Below are 14,567 nucleotides of genomic sequence, written 5' to 3'. Positions count from 1 at the left end.
ACGATGGCCAAGGAGGAATTCATTACATATGGGTGCATATTCCTCCTACCATCCTGATGGATGTGAGTGATACAGAAGGGTGTCATCACTTGTTAATGTGTGAGCTTTTATGCCCTGATAAAATTTAAAAAAAAAAAAAAAAGTATTAAAAGCCTCAGCTTCTATCATTGTGTTGCATTTATGAGGAAAATACCCCTAAAGCAGTTCAAACCAGAACCCTAAAGCTGCAGCTGGAGTACAAGGAGAGCTACAAACCAAGGTGATTATCACGTTATTGTCATCATAAACACATCAAACAACAATAAAAGGTCCCGGTTGTAAACAGGCAATAAAATATAAAGCAAACACATACACACTTTGTCAGAGAAGTTGGACCAAAGCAATGCAGCAGGTTGTTGGAGTCAAGGCTGAAGTGAGGCCACCAAGGATCTTGTGTAAAAAATCCCCTGCCTGCTTCCATATGGAAGAACATTGAGACAAAGTTGGACTATCGCATATCCTCACGAGGGTGGTGGGCGTGCTGGAGCCCATCCCAGCTGTCTTCGGGCGAGAGGCAGGGTACATCCTGGACTGGATGCCAGCCAATCACAGGGCACATATAGACAAACAACCATTCACACTCACATTCATACCTATGGACAATTTGGAGTGGCCAATTAACCTAGCATGTTTTTGGAATGTGGGAGGAAACCGGAGTACCCGGAGAAAACCCACGCATGCACGGGGAGAACATGCAAACTCCACACAGAGATGGCCGAGGGTGGAATTGAACTCAGGTCTCCTAGCTGTGACACCTGCACGCTAACCGCTCGATCAACCACATGAGCAAAATACTACCTGTTCCCTAATCAACAATGACAGTTGTTTAAAAAATACAAAAATGATTATAAAATAAGTGCAAAAAAATACAGATTTAAAGTGAAGACAATTAAAAAAGTAGAGACGTTTACGTAAAGTTATGTATGATTTCTGCCGTCTGTCAAAACTCCTTCTCTTCCGCCATCAAGCTCACCTTGAAAGGTAATGCATTATTTTCCATTCATTATTTATTATTTCATTATTTCATTCATTCTTATTATATATCTTGATATATCTATATATTACAAGATATATAACACATTTGTGGCTGCATGGCGGTCAAGTGGTTAGCGCGCAGACCTCACAGCTAGGAGACCAGGCTAGGTTAATTGGCGACTCCAAATTGTCCATAGGTATGAATGTGAGTGTGAATGGTTGTTTGTCTATATGTGCCCTGTGATTGGCTGGCCACCAGTCCGGGGTGTACCCCGCCTCTCGCCCGAAGACAGCTGGGATAGGCTCCAGCACCCCCTGCGAACCTCATGAGGATAAGCGGTAGAAAATGAATGAATGAATGAATAACACAGTTGGCATCACTGTGACGATGATGGCGACCTTACTCAAAAGGCAACGTCCCATGGGTGACGGACGCAATAGTCAAGAGCCTCCCCAAAGAAAAAAGCCAATTTGCTGCCCACTTTGTTGGCAGATGTCGTCTGTGGTCCACGTGCAGTATGACCGTGAGCACGCCGCAGAGCAGATGCGACTTTTTAGTCAAGGTTTTGCACAGGTCAGGCCCTATTAGACAATCCTGGCACAACCTCTGGATTGCATCGTTTGAGCCGATTAAGCACCCCCCCCCCCTTTACTCTAAATCTCTTTATTTGTCATCTTCTTAAGGCCGGCGTTGTTAGTGATTTTCATGATGTTCCGTGATTTCATTTATCGGCGTAAACTGGATGTTGGAATGTTTTTGTTTTTGTCTCCTTGTTCCACCGTACACGAGTATTTGTGATTTGTGACTATTTAAAGCTACAAAGTGTTAAAGCTGGTGATTTCCCAATTATACACAACAAAAGAGGCTCTTTCAGGGCTCTACGTTAAAAACAAAAATTACTTGCCCATGGGGAATCCTTAAGGTGAGAACTACTTGCCCGAACTTGCCCCATGTAAAATGAAAAGACTGCCATAATGATATCATATATCAATATATGCTGATAATTCATCAGATAATAGTACTGATGCATTGTATTTGGAGGAATGTCTGAAAATTTGTGGAGATGTATGTTAACATGGCAAGCCATGCTACCTTACACATGGTAGTCGTAGTAAGCAGTGATATTTATTTAAGTTGTACACCTCAATGAAACATTTGACACATTTGTGTACTAGTAAAGTGTTTTTAGAAAGAAATGCTCAGAAAAAATGCTCAATGGTCAAACAATAATTTGTGAAGCAAAGGTGAGAAAAATACACAGAGAAATGAAACCGCTAGGTTTTGTAGCTTGTGCAAAATCAGCACTTGGTATTGGATCTAATGGGTGGTGTTTCATTGTGACCACTTCAAATTGTCACAGCAATGTGATTCACTCACCTTTGCCATCATTTGATTTGCTGCCGCTAATAAAATACTTGTTTAGGAGGCACTGTTTCATCACTTTTTGGTTGTTGAAGAATTAGACGATGTTGGCAGGGACGCCATGATAGATGTTTTCCTAGTAAAACGATCGCTGATTGGTTGATCGCGAACAAGAACGGGTGTGGGTAAAACGCGGATTGTGGATTACGGACCGCGGTCTAAATAAACGATTCTGATTGGTCCATTTCAAGATTTGCAAGGATTGGTTTGCAAATTACCACCGGAATTACGCAGTCCGAGTTTTACCAACACCCAACAAGAACCGCTTTAAAAAAAACTCTTGGCAGTACGGCATGCTAAAGTGCACTTGCCCGACGGGAATATTAATGATTGGATTTACTTGCCCGAATTTTGTTTTAACTTGCCCCGGGCCATCGGTACAACGTTATTGTCGAGCCCTGTCTTTGTTGAGTCACCTGCCAATGTACAGCACACACAAAATGCTTCATCTCACATAAGTGATGCTAATTTCCAATAGTAGCTTGTTTAAATAAAAATGAGATAATACAGTCTTCTGTCTAAAGCTGTCCTCAAATTAATGTCTGCATCTACAAAACCATCTGCCTGATTGCGTAAGAGCACGGGTGGCCTGCTGTGGACTCAGACGAAGGTTTACAAACACACACACACATGCACACACATGCACACACGTGCATTCGCACACAGTGTCTATGCTAATGACCATTTAGAAATATGACAGTACAACATCTTTATAAATGTGTTTGTAAAATGACAATGACAATGATAAAGTGTCCATGATAAACATACCTCAAACACCTTCAGTCACATGTCTTGTAAAAATACAATTTTTGTTTTTATTCAAATCCATCTATCCACTTTTTATGCCGCTTATCCTCACTAGGGTCACGGGGTATGCTGGAGTCTATTCCAGCTGACTTTGTGCGAGAGGCGGGGTGCACCCTGTACTGGTCGCCAGCCAATCAATGAGCGCATATAGACAAACAACCATTCACACTCACATTCATACCTATGGACAATTTGGAGTCGCCAATTAACCTAGCATGTTTTTGGAATGTGGGAGGAAACCGGAGTACCCGGAGAAAACCGACGCATGCATGGGGAGAACATGCAAAATCCACACAGAGATGGCTGAGGGTGGAATCAAACTCGGGTCTCCTAGCTGTGTGGCCTGTGCGCGAACCACTCGTCCTTCATGCAGCTAGTAAAATATTATTGAAATAATCAACATAAATGCAATAGAAAATAAAAGGCAAAGCACTATCAACCTTTCCATCTCAATAACAAGACCAACATGCATGTTTTGGGCCAACAGTACCCGGAGAAAACCCACAATCTTATTTTGCACATGACTGGCTCTGTAATCCTTGAGAGCCTAGTCCATGCTGCTTCCTGGTCTTCCAATATCTAGTTTTAGAAGCCTGCAGTTAGAACAAAATACTGTAGCACGACTCCTCGTAAGGGTTCAATTCCACCCTCGGCCATCTTTGTGTGGAGTTTGCATGTTCTCCCCGTGCATGCGTGGGTTTTCACCGGGTACTCCGGTTTCCTCCCACATTCCAAAAACATGCTAGGTTAATTGGCGACTCCAAATTGTCCATAGGTATGAATGTGAGTGTGAATGGTTGTTTGTCTATATGTGACCTGTGATTGGCTGGCGACCAGTCCAGGGTGTACCAGAAACCTACGCTCACAACATGCTGGTATTTTGACAATCCCAGCCAGAAATAAGTATGCAGACTGTAGAGTCTTTTCTATTTGGGTTCCAACACTGGAATGCCCTACCTGCTGATATTTGAGCTGCTACCTTAGTAAAAATGTTCAAGTCTCGACTGAAGACATTCTGTGTATTTACACTTTAGCATTTAGTTAATACTATTCCTGGCTTGTTTGACTCCCCCATTAAGTTATTTGACTTGACTTTGTATATATTTATAATGTGACATATGTTGCCTACTCGACATTCATTGCAGCCTGGTCACCCCCTGCCCCAAATGGGGTTTTGAGTATTTCCTTCCCTGGTTGGGGTTTCAGATCAGGAGACTGCTGCCAATCTGTAAAACCCTTTGAGACTCTTTTGTGATTAAGCGCTATACTATATAAATAGACTTGACTTGAATATTTCCACACCTTCCACTGCTACGGAGCCGAATATTCAACTGCCAACATGAAACTAACTTCACCAACGTGCAGAGTGACAGACCCAATTTAAAAAAAATCATAATGAATCAATTTATGGTGAAACGCAACACCAGTGCACAATTGCGCATGAACGCAACTTAGAGGTAACACTGCTTTCAATATCTATTTTAATGACTGACCATAAAGCATTAGGACTAGTGATGATGGAGGTCCAATATTGGAATAAGGGTATCTCAGAGATACAATGTTCAGCTGCAGGCCTTTTAATGCCCTGATGTGATGTTGTTGTTGCCCCGGTTTGAGTGCAGCATATCTGGTCTACTTCGCTGTGAGCTAAAATAATTTTGTCATTGATTTAAATAGGGCACTTAGCACACACTCAACTATTGAGCGGGTGCCGTCAAAAGGTCCAAGTCAGCTTTTCTCGGAAACTCATCGAGTCCTTTAATGTCTATTATTAGTTTTAACGTAACAAAGAAATCAGTCAAAATTAGTGACAGACCTTGATTATCAAAGGAATGTGGGCACTATTAATAGTTGGTTATATATAAATAGAGTATGTGTAATTATTTATTATAAATGATTACATCCCAGGGTTTTCATGAGACACTCATGAGATGAGACAATACACAAGATTGGGTATACAAGAATGAGACATGATGAGATTTTAACATTACTTTTAAGAAAAGCACGATGACTACTTTAATTTGTACTATGTTACACTCTTCTGCACTCTTTGTGTATGCTGGTGGGCTACGATGGAGGTGCCTTGAGCAGCGCAGCCTTCATCCCAACAGTCAACGCTTACTGATGCGTTTGGTCGGCAATGTAAATATAAACAAAACAGTGCAAAATTGTGTGCGTTCACAGATAGGGACTCACTACATTGCAAAAGAAACCATTCAATACGGTTAAAGGCAGTGTTGGGCACGTTACTTTAAGAAAGTAATTAGTTATAGTTACTAGTTACACTAGGAGACCTAGGCCACCCTCGGCCATCTCTGTGTGGAGTTTGCATGTTCTCCCCGTGCATGCGTGGGTTTTCTCCGGGTACTCCGGTTTCCTCCCACATTCCAAAAACATGCTAGGTTAATTGGCGACTCCAAATTGTCCATAGGTATGAATGTGAGTGTCAATGGTTGTTTGTCTATATGTGCCCTGTGATTGGCTGGCGACTAGTCCAGGGTGTACCCCGCCTCGGGAAAAATCTCAACCATGTTGCTATACTCTTCAGAGAAGATGCACCTTCAATGAGCTTACCAAATTTATGCACTTGCCTACTTTTGTTTAAATAATTATTGCACACTTTCTGTAAATCCTATAAACTTCATTTCACTTCTCATCTATCACGGTGTTCCAAACAACCAGTGATTTATAAAGTTGAAAGTTAAACCAGTTGATGTTTGCTAAATAAAAGGATGAAGAGTCTTGAACCAGTCATGATGTGCTATATATATCACTATATTGACACTTACTATGGTACACATTATGTCATTGGATGGTCATATCACCTCCTACTTCGGTACGTGACAAAAAACCCCCATAAAAAACGTGAAAAAAACTTAAACTATATTAGGAAAGCAGGAAGTGAACAAATGTAACAGTTACTGATTGTAAAAGTACCAGATGGAGGGGTAGGATTTAATAAGCTTTGCTTCCTCCTACTTCTTTTGGACATGTGGAACTGTGAACTGATTATGTGATGCATTCAATTGTAATCTGATGCATGTTCAAATGAAATTAAACCATTACTATTACCATTACCATAAAGGAAAATCTTGAAAATGACCAGGGGTGCCAAAACGTGTTCAGACCAATGTACATTATAATAATATATACATTTTCTCTGAGTTAGTTGAATGCAACTTACACAATATCGCTGACTTGGATGAAAAAAAAACATTTCATATGTAAAAATAGCTCATCTGTGCCTTAGAGAAATGTAACTCACAGTGATGAGCTCTTCTGGGATTATGCTGGGGGCTTTTGTTTGCACTGATTGAATTGTGCATAAAGGTCTTGTGTTTTCCTAGTGCAGCATGCAATAACACAGCATGAAAAAATGTACCAACTTGAATGAGAAAATAATGTCCTTAATAATGTCCTCCAATAAAACCAAATGTAGGGTAAGATACAGTTACAAAAGGGGCTATAAGACCAGCGTTACATCACACAAGTGAAGTCCCTTATGTTAAAGTCTAAGTTGATATGTAAAACTAGCAAAAAAAGAGTGGACAAAGTCTCCTAAAACTCCAGAATAAATCCGCAAAGGACGCGCATTGGCCACATTGGCTACCCACCTTTCTGCTGCTTGAAGGACTGGATGGAGCCTGAGTGGTGCACCATTGCGGCGATCTCGTGTTTTCCCGCCTCTATGAAATTCCTTAAATCGAAATATAAACTCGCCACATGAACGTCAAACTACCGGAAGGATGTGTAGATATTCTCTCGGCTTCCATCCCGGATAAAGACCCTTTAGGAGGAACCATCAGAAAAGCGCAACAACACCTGTCTAAGCGCCGCATGCCCCCCTTCCCTCCTCCTCCTCTTCTACTGGAGAACCATCCACGGCTGTTGTCATGGTGACGCGCAGGGGGCGGGGGGTGAACGTTATGGGGGGGGGGGGGGGGGTCCTGGGATGGACACGTTGCCCCTCTCCTCAACCCTTCCTCCGTGATTTACTGACTACGAATAAGCTGCAGGAAACTACACCAGCTGGCAGGTCTCAAATAAAGCCACAATGACGAGTATTGATCCGCGTATCGATCAACCGAACCTTTTTAGCTACAGTGAAGGAGGCTTGATCCCTTAACACCTGAAACCTAAAAGTCTTAGCATAAATTAGAAACTTCATCAACATCACAAACGATAACATTCAGATCTTATTATTATTATTATTATTATTATTATTATTATTATTATTATTATTATTATTATTATTATTATTATTATTATTATTATTATTATTATTATTATTCATTAATTCATTTTCTACCACTTTTCCTATCCCAGCTGTCTTCGGGCGAGAGGCGGGGTACACCCTGGACTGGTCGCCGGCCAATCACAGGGCACATATAGACAAACAACCATTCACACTCACATTCATACCTATGGACAATTTGGAGTCGCCTTTCTAAACCTTTCTTCAAGTTTGTTACAATTATCATTATATATATTATTATTATATATATTATTGTTTCTTCTATAAAAATATTATCTAAAAAATATTCTATAATATTTCAATCCACAATAAGGGTTGCCACCAGGGATTTTGGACCCCTTGGGAAAAAAATATCACATCGCCGCATCTGTATTGTGTTAGTCACTAGCCCATATTTAAAGTAAATATATCCTTTTTGGGTCGAGTGTTTAACGCACAGGCCACACAGCTAGAAGACCGGAGTTCAATTCCACCCTCGGCCATCTCTTGTGTGGAGTTTGCATGTTCTCCCCGTGTACGCATGGGTTTTCTCCGGGTACTCCGGTTTCCTCCCACATTCCAAAAACATGCTAGGTTAATTGGCAACTCCAAATTGTCCATAGGTATGAATGTGAGTGTGAATGGTTGTTTGTCTATATGTGCCCTGTAATTGGCTGGCGACCAGTCCAGGGTGTACCCCGCCTCTCGCCTGAAGACAGCTGGGATAGGCTCCAGCACCCCCGCGACCCTCGTGAGGATAAGGATGAATGAATGAATATCCTTTTTGGATACAGCACTTATATTGGATCTTAATAGAATGTGTAGATGTACCCAATGAAGTGGCCAGGTTTGCAAGTCAAACAATGGCGATGCAGTTAAAAGAGTCATCACATACTGTAATTTCCTCACACGCTTGCCTGAACATCCTGCTCGGGCATCCCAGAGAGTGCATAAAAAACAATCAATAGGCACACTGCTGCAGGGAAGCCCGGCTTTGGGGCTAATTGTTATACATCAGTCATGAAAGCTACTACTTATGCCCTGCAGTGCAGCTGCTAAGCCAATATTAAAACTAATGATTCAGTCAGACTTGAATTCTCTATGGGAAAAAGGAGGACACAAGAGTACATTGCATTTTTTGGGGCTGTCAACAGAGTACAGAATATAATATAAGTGCACACTTAAAGAACTATGCAGCACAGGAATATTAGTAATAGTCAATTGAATCAGATTGACTTGGTTTGCACAATACTAGCATCTTCACTCAGCGAGGTCACATGGTACTATGTCAAAGTCAAGCACAGACCATCTCCATAGGAACAAACCCTGGGATCTTATCAGTGAGGAACATAATAACAAAATGTACAGTTGTATTTTGGACAACAGCCTGGCATGTGCCTTACACTGTAGATGCAAATACCATCTGCTCTCCTCCACCCCCACCGGTAGGATGTTAGTGATGCCGACTTTTGGCTTGGCTGACGCCGAGTGTTCCAACATGCCGTTTTAAAACTAGATGCTAACAGCATTGCTTGTGCTGAGCCTGTTAATAAATAATGAAGCAGCTCTTATAGGGTCAGTCCCATTTAAAATTTCATCTCCTCCTTCCATGCATGTTCAGATGTAGGTCAGATGACAGCACTGCAGGGGAGAAAGGGTTGACCGAAACTAAACAGTGCCACCCAGAGGTGAATGTGGCTAACAACCTTCCGGCATATAGTACACTGCTACCAGTGGTTCTGTTATTTTCTGTCCGAAATCTTTTCCCTCATTTTTTAAAATACTATTCAGAAACTGATAATATCTTATTATTTATCTGTCACGTACAAATTGAAACCAGGAAAATGCAACAAAACGGAGAGCGGTGAAGCATATAAGCATATTCAAGAGTTAAATTGCATGTTGAGTACAATAAATTTGTACATGTTGGCAGGTCTGCACTAGCATTGAAAGTACAATCTGCCTCCCACGCCTGACATTTTACCGTGCACCCCCCAGCTACAGACGTTTTACTGAATTGAACATGCTATACATTTTCTGTACCACTTGTCTTCACTATAGGGTCGCAGGTATGCTGGAACCTATCCCAGTTGTTGGAGTACCCAGAGAAAACCAATGCATGCACAGGGGGAACATGCAAATGCATGTTTAACAAATAATATACACAATTATTAAATGTGACGGGCTGCACGGGGGTCAAGTGGTTAGCGCGCAGACCTCAAAGCTAGGAGACCAGAGTTCAATTACACCCTCGACCATCTCTGTGTGGAGTTTGCATGTTCTCCCAGTGCATGCTTGGGTTTTCTCCGGGTACTTCGGTTTCCTCCCACATTCCAAAAACATGCTAGGTTAATTGGCGGCTCCAAATTGTCCATAGGTATGAATGTGAGTGTGAATGGTTGTTTGTCTATATGTGCCCTGTGATTGGCTGGCGACCAGTCCAGGGTGTACCCCACCTCTCACCCGAAGACAGCTGGGATAGGCTCCAGCATACCCGTGACCTTAGTGGGGATAAGCGGTAGAAAATGAATGAATGAATTAAATGTGACTTGTACTATTAATTTGATATCATTACTCACTGAATGATATTTGTGGCTGAAACAAATTATGAACACATGTTTAGGTTACTAAAAGCCCAATAAATGATAATTGAAGACCCTAAATCAATTCCATTCAAAGTGATGTTCTCAAATAATCTCAGTAAGAAGCCCAAAAAGTTAGTATCACTCTCTTTTAACACAAAATATCACATTAACAGCAACATAAACCATAAAGCCTATGGAGATGGACACTGTGAATGTGGTGCAAGCATGGTTGCAAACTCACCAGTGAGCTGCTCGCTGTGTGTGTCTCCAGAGTGGAAAGTGTGGGCAGGTGAGGAGCTCCAGGAGGCTGAGTGGCTGAGAGCAGGATTGATAGGAACGTTGCTGAAGGCTGCAGAGGAGCTTTGGAGCCGACTGTTCAGCAGGGGCACTGACATGCAGCTGTCCTGATGATGTGATGCTCCTGCACAACAACGCACTTTATTAGTATAACCGGTCATACTGTCAGCATTCACTTCACATACAGTATGATCTCAAACAGTGCTTTCAAATAGTGGGGTGGTTAACTGTCTACGGTGGGGGGCGGGGTGGAGGGCAGCGAGAGGCATGGAGTACTTTTAATGTTAGTGCCAACATGTACAGACAGGTTGATCTGTTTGTAAGATGCTGACCAGAAGAAAGTTCTTTATATGCAGGTTGCATTAGTTGTATTATATGATGCGGTGTGCTACCCAGAACCACAATAATAAATACATAGATAAATCAATAGCTTTCTGACAGAGTCAATGGAAACTTTCTTAGACTATGTGGATATTTGTTATGGTAAAAAAAAAAGCAAATAAATATTAAGCATTTATTTGAATGCCTCGCAATAATGAGGTAAAGTGATGGTTGGACAACGGGTTGACCACAGGCTAGTGACATGTCGGTGGCACGAGGAAGAGGTCTGTTGAATAACAGAACAAACAATCCGTCCAAATGTAGGCCCGCCGAGGGATCACACATATTTGTGGGTCCAGCCAAAATGGCTTCTTATTGGAGGGCAGGTGGGTGCACTCAGGGGCTAGGTGGGGTCGGGGCCAGGTGGGTTGGCTGGCGGGGTTGGTGGTGTGCTTCGGCAATGTCCTGGGGTTTTGCTGGGGTGTCCAATGTTCCCACTCTTCTTTTGTTGTTTTGTCTTATGTAAGATTCTGTGATTATATGTGTGGAAAAATCACTTATTGAATTGGTAACTGCTATGGCGTGGAGAAGGCGTAGGATTTAATAAACTTTGCTTCTTCCTGCTCCTTTTCAGACATGTGTAGTAATGAGGTGTTGTGTATGTATGCATGTAAATATTCATTTTCTACCGCTTTTTCCTCACGAGGGTCGCGGGGGTGCTGGAGCCTATCCCAGCTGTCTTCGGGCGAGAGGCGGGGTACACCCTGGACTGGTCGCCAGCCAATCACAGGGCACATATAGACAAACAACCATTCATACTCACATTCATACCTATGGACAATTTGGAGTCGCCAATTAACCTAGCATGTTTTTGGAATGTGGGAGGAAACCGGAGTACCCGGAGAAAACCCACGCATGCACGGGGAGAACATGCAAACTCCACACAGAGATGGCCGAGGGTGGAGCATGTAAATATATATATATATATAATAATAATGTAACATACTATGCATGTCTGAAATAAATTTAAAAAAGAAGAATGCTACAGTTGTACCATATTGTCATACAAATCATTCTTTTGAATTAATTTAGGATGGAAATATGGTGCGACCAGACAGAGATTTACTGTATATTCAGTGGAGGCTGATGTGCATTTGGCTTCATTAGGATCAACAGGAAGTGCCACAGGCTGTACTCAGTATCCAAACATCACAACTTGCTGATGAATGTCTTTGCACAGACTGGACTGTGGCCTCCACATCACGTCAAAAGCCAAGTGGCCAGACAGGCTGATGCTCCGTTATTGGAATAGTGAATATTGTTCATGACAGTAGCAATCATTACCATCTCAGAACGAAGGAACGAAAGGAAAGAAAGCTTAAGCATTTCTCCCCTGAATAAGCATATTTAGTCAACTCCCTGTGGGGCTTTGCATGCCATTAATGAGGAGTATTGCATTAACACTGATTGACAAAGTGCAGATAGAGATTCTCAATCTCTTGGCAAGTGGTCAGGCGAACAATGTATTTGTCTATAGAGTGTGTTTGTCTTACATGGCTGCACTCAGAGAGTGAAAACTGTCATTAAAGATTTCAAAAAGGTATGGAGACATTACATAAGATCAATAGATGAGCAAGTACTTCATAGGTACACTTCCTGCCTTGATGATTATTTTTTGGGATTTATTTGTTTGTTTTTGCTAGTCATCAGACTCCAAATTGTCCATAGGTATGAATGTGACTGTGAATGGTTGTTTGTCTATATGTGCCCTGTGATTGGCTGGGATAGGCTCCAGCACCCCCGCGACCCTCGTGAGGAATGAATGAATTAATGATAGTCCTCATGTGACAGAGGCCGCACGGCGGTCGAGTGGTTAGCGTGCAGGCCACGCAGCTTGGAGACCCGACTTTGCATGTTCTCTCCGTGCATGAGTGGGTTTTCTCCGGGTACTCCGGTTTCCTCCCACATTCCAAAAAAATATGCTAGGTTAATTGGCGACTCCAAATTGTCCATAGGTATGAATGTGAATGTGAATGGTTGTTTGTCTATTTGTGCCCTGTGATTGGCTGGCGACCAGTCCAGGGTGTACCCAGCCTCTCGCCCGAAGACAGCTGGGATAGGCTCCAGCAAGTCCATAGAAAATGAATGAATGAATCGGGATCTAATTACGACACAAACAAAGCCACACAAAACACAGACAAAACAAAAAAATATAAGAGTAATGAAATGTACATTACATACTGTATAATGATATAGAAATGAAGGTTAATGGGTCACACGGGTTAATATTTCTTGTAACATATTCCATCAATAGTGCAATATTCCAATTATTGCAATAGATGTCCCGTAAAGAATTAAATAAAGCATCTATTAGGTATCAGTAAATGACCTTGCTTGACATGTCTATGCAGCATATGCCTTCAGACATGACTATATGTAGAACGACTAATAGAAGCTGTAGCATACATGCATTACAGAGCTCATTAGTGGACATCTTGGTTGTCACATTCGTTTTGGATAACAAACATGGATATTTGTGCATACAAGATAAAATGAGTTGAACTTTAAGTGATGATGATCACTTTGACTTATATATTTCATATTCAAACAGTCACCTAAAGCCGATGAAGAAATCCAAAGTAAATGTTCTGTTTTTGTCGATTGTTTTTTTTTTTACCATCCAATTCCAGAACAGCTTTAAGGAATGACAGCTTTATCCAAGGTGAAATATCTACTCAGTGCTTCGCAATCAACTTAAAATGTTCACAGCATCCAGGAGGAGATGCTTTTTACAGATGGGGGCGACATAAATGTCTTGTGGTGCAACTCATCTTTTTTGTTTACAGTAAGTCGGTAAGTAAACATTGATTCATTGCATTACATTCTACGTTGTTGATGACTTTGGAGTTTTAATTGTTATTGAACTATCATTGATTGTTTATATGCATTGCCATTTACTTTGAGACATGAGCTTTTTGTAACTTTCTTCTCTTCTGGTCAAAAAAGTGTACCATTACTACATTATGACTGTGTTAAACTTTGTTAAATATACTGCTGTGTATAACCTCTGTTTTACAGCAGTATTATGAAACTTCTAAGCATGTTTCTAACTGGAAACTGGGAGATGCTCAATAAGTTTGACAATACATGCAGTAGTACAGTATATGCATATACAAAGTATGACGTGTGGACTACATTGTATTTACAGATAACAGAAACATACTTTCTGTAACAAACAAATAGGTTCTGATTAACTTACCTGAGGAGCCATCAACATCCTGACATACTGTCCCCTCCATGATACACTACATCAATGTAAAATCGCCATCAATAACTTTATGATTGACAGTATGTACGCCTGAAAGTGCTGCATAATCTCACAAGCCTGCCATTCCTCCTAAGTGCCGCACTTTGAAATAACCTGGATGCTGCAGCCAGGACGAAGGGGAGGAGTCTTAAGTGTTGAAGGGTGAAAACCAGCTCCAACATTAAACTGTCAAGCTGAATACTGATTTGATAGAACTGTTTTATAGAACATCACTCATACCCCTCAAAAGGCTTGGACGTCACTCCTCCATCTCTCAAGCAATTACAACAAGAGGATAATATATTTTCAAAAATGGGCTTGGGGTGAATTTGATGGAATAAATCAATGCACGTTGGATCATAACTTTGCTCCATTAGAACAGTGGTTTTCACACTGGGGGACCTGGCGTTATGGCAGGGGCCACCATGTTTCATTAACCTTCTAACCTTTAGGCACTACACTTTTCATTCATTCATTCATTCATTCATTTTCTACCGCTAAGTGGGCAACATATGACACAATATAAGTATATACAAAGTAAATACAAATTGCATAATAGTACAGTTCATAGATGTAGTG

At 41.4% G+C, this 14,567-nt stretch overlaps 1 protein-coding gene across 2 annotated transcripts in view; it reads right to left on the bottom strand.

Moving 5' to 3' along the window:
- ano3 (anoctamin 3) overlaps positions 1-7,095 on the bottom strand; it is a 35,516-nt gene extending 28,421 nt beyond the window's left edge. For both annotated transcript variants that reach the window (XM_058075117.1, XM_058075118.1), the window contains exon 1: positions 6,859-7,095. In XM_058075117.1, coding sequence (XP_057931100.1) covers positions 6,859-6,904 — 46 coding nt within the window. In that variant the 5' untranslated portion in view covers positions 6,905-7,095. The remainder of the gene's footprint in view (positions 1-6,858) is intronic.
- Between the last annotated feature and the right edge of the window lie 7,472 nt (positions 7,096-14,567).

The sequence above is a fragment of the Doryrhamphus excisus genome, chromosome 6 (genome assembly GCF_030265055.1).
Source record: "Doryrhamphus excisus isolate RoL2022-K1 chromosome 6, RoL_Dexc_1.0, whole genome shotgun sequence".
Taxonomy (NCBI): domain Eukaryota; kingdom Metazoa; phylum Chordata; class Actinopteri; order Syngnathiformes; family Syngnathidae; genus Doryrhamphus; species Doryrhamphus excisus.
This window is presented reverse-complemented; position numbering and strand designations above follow the sequence as displayed.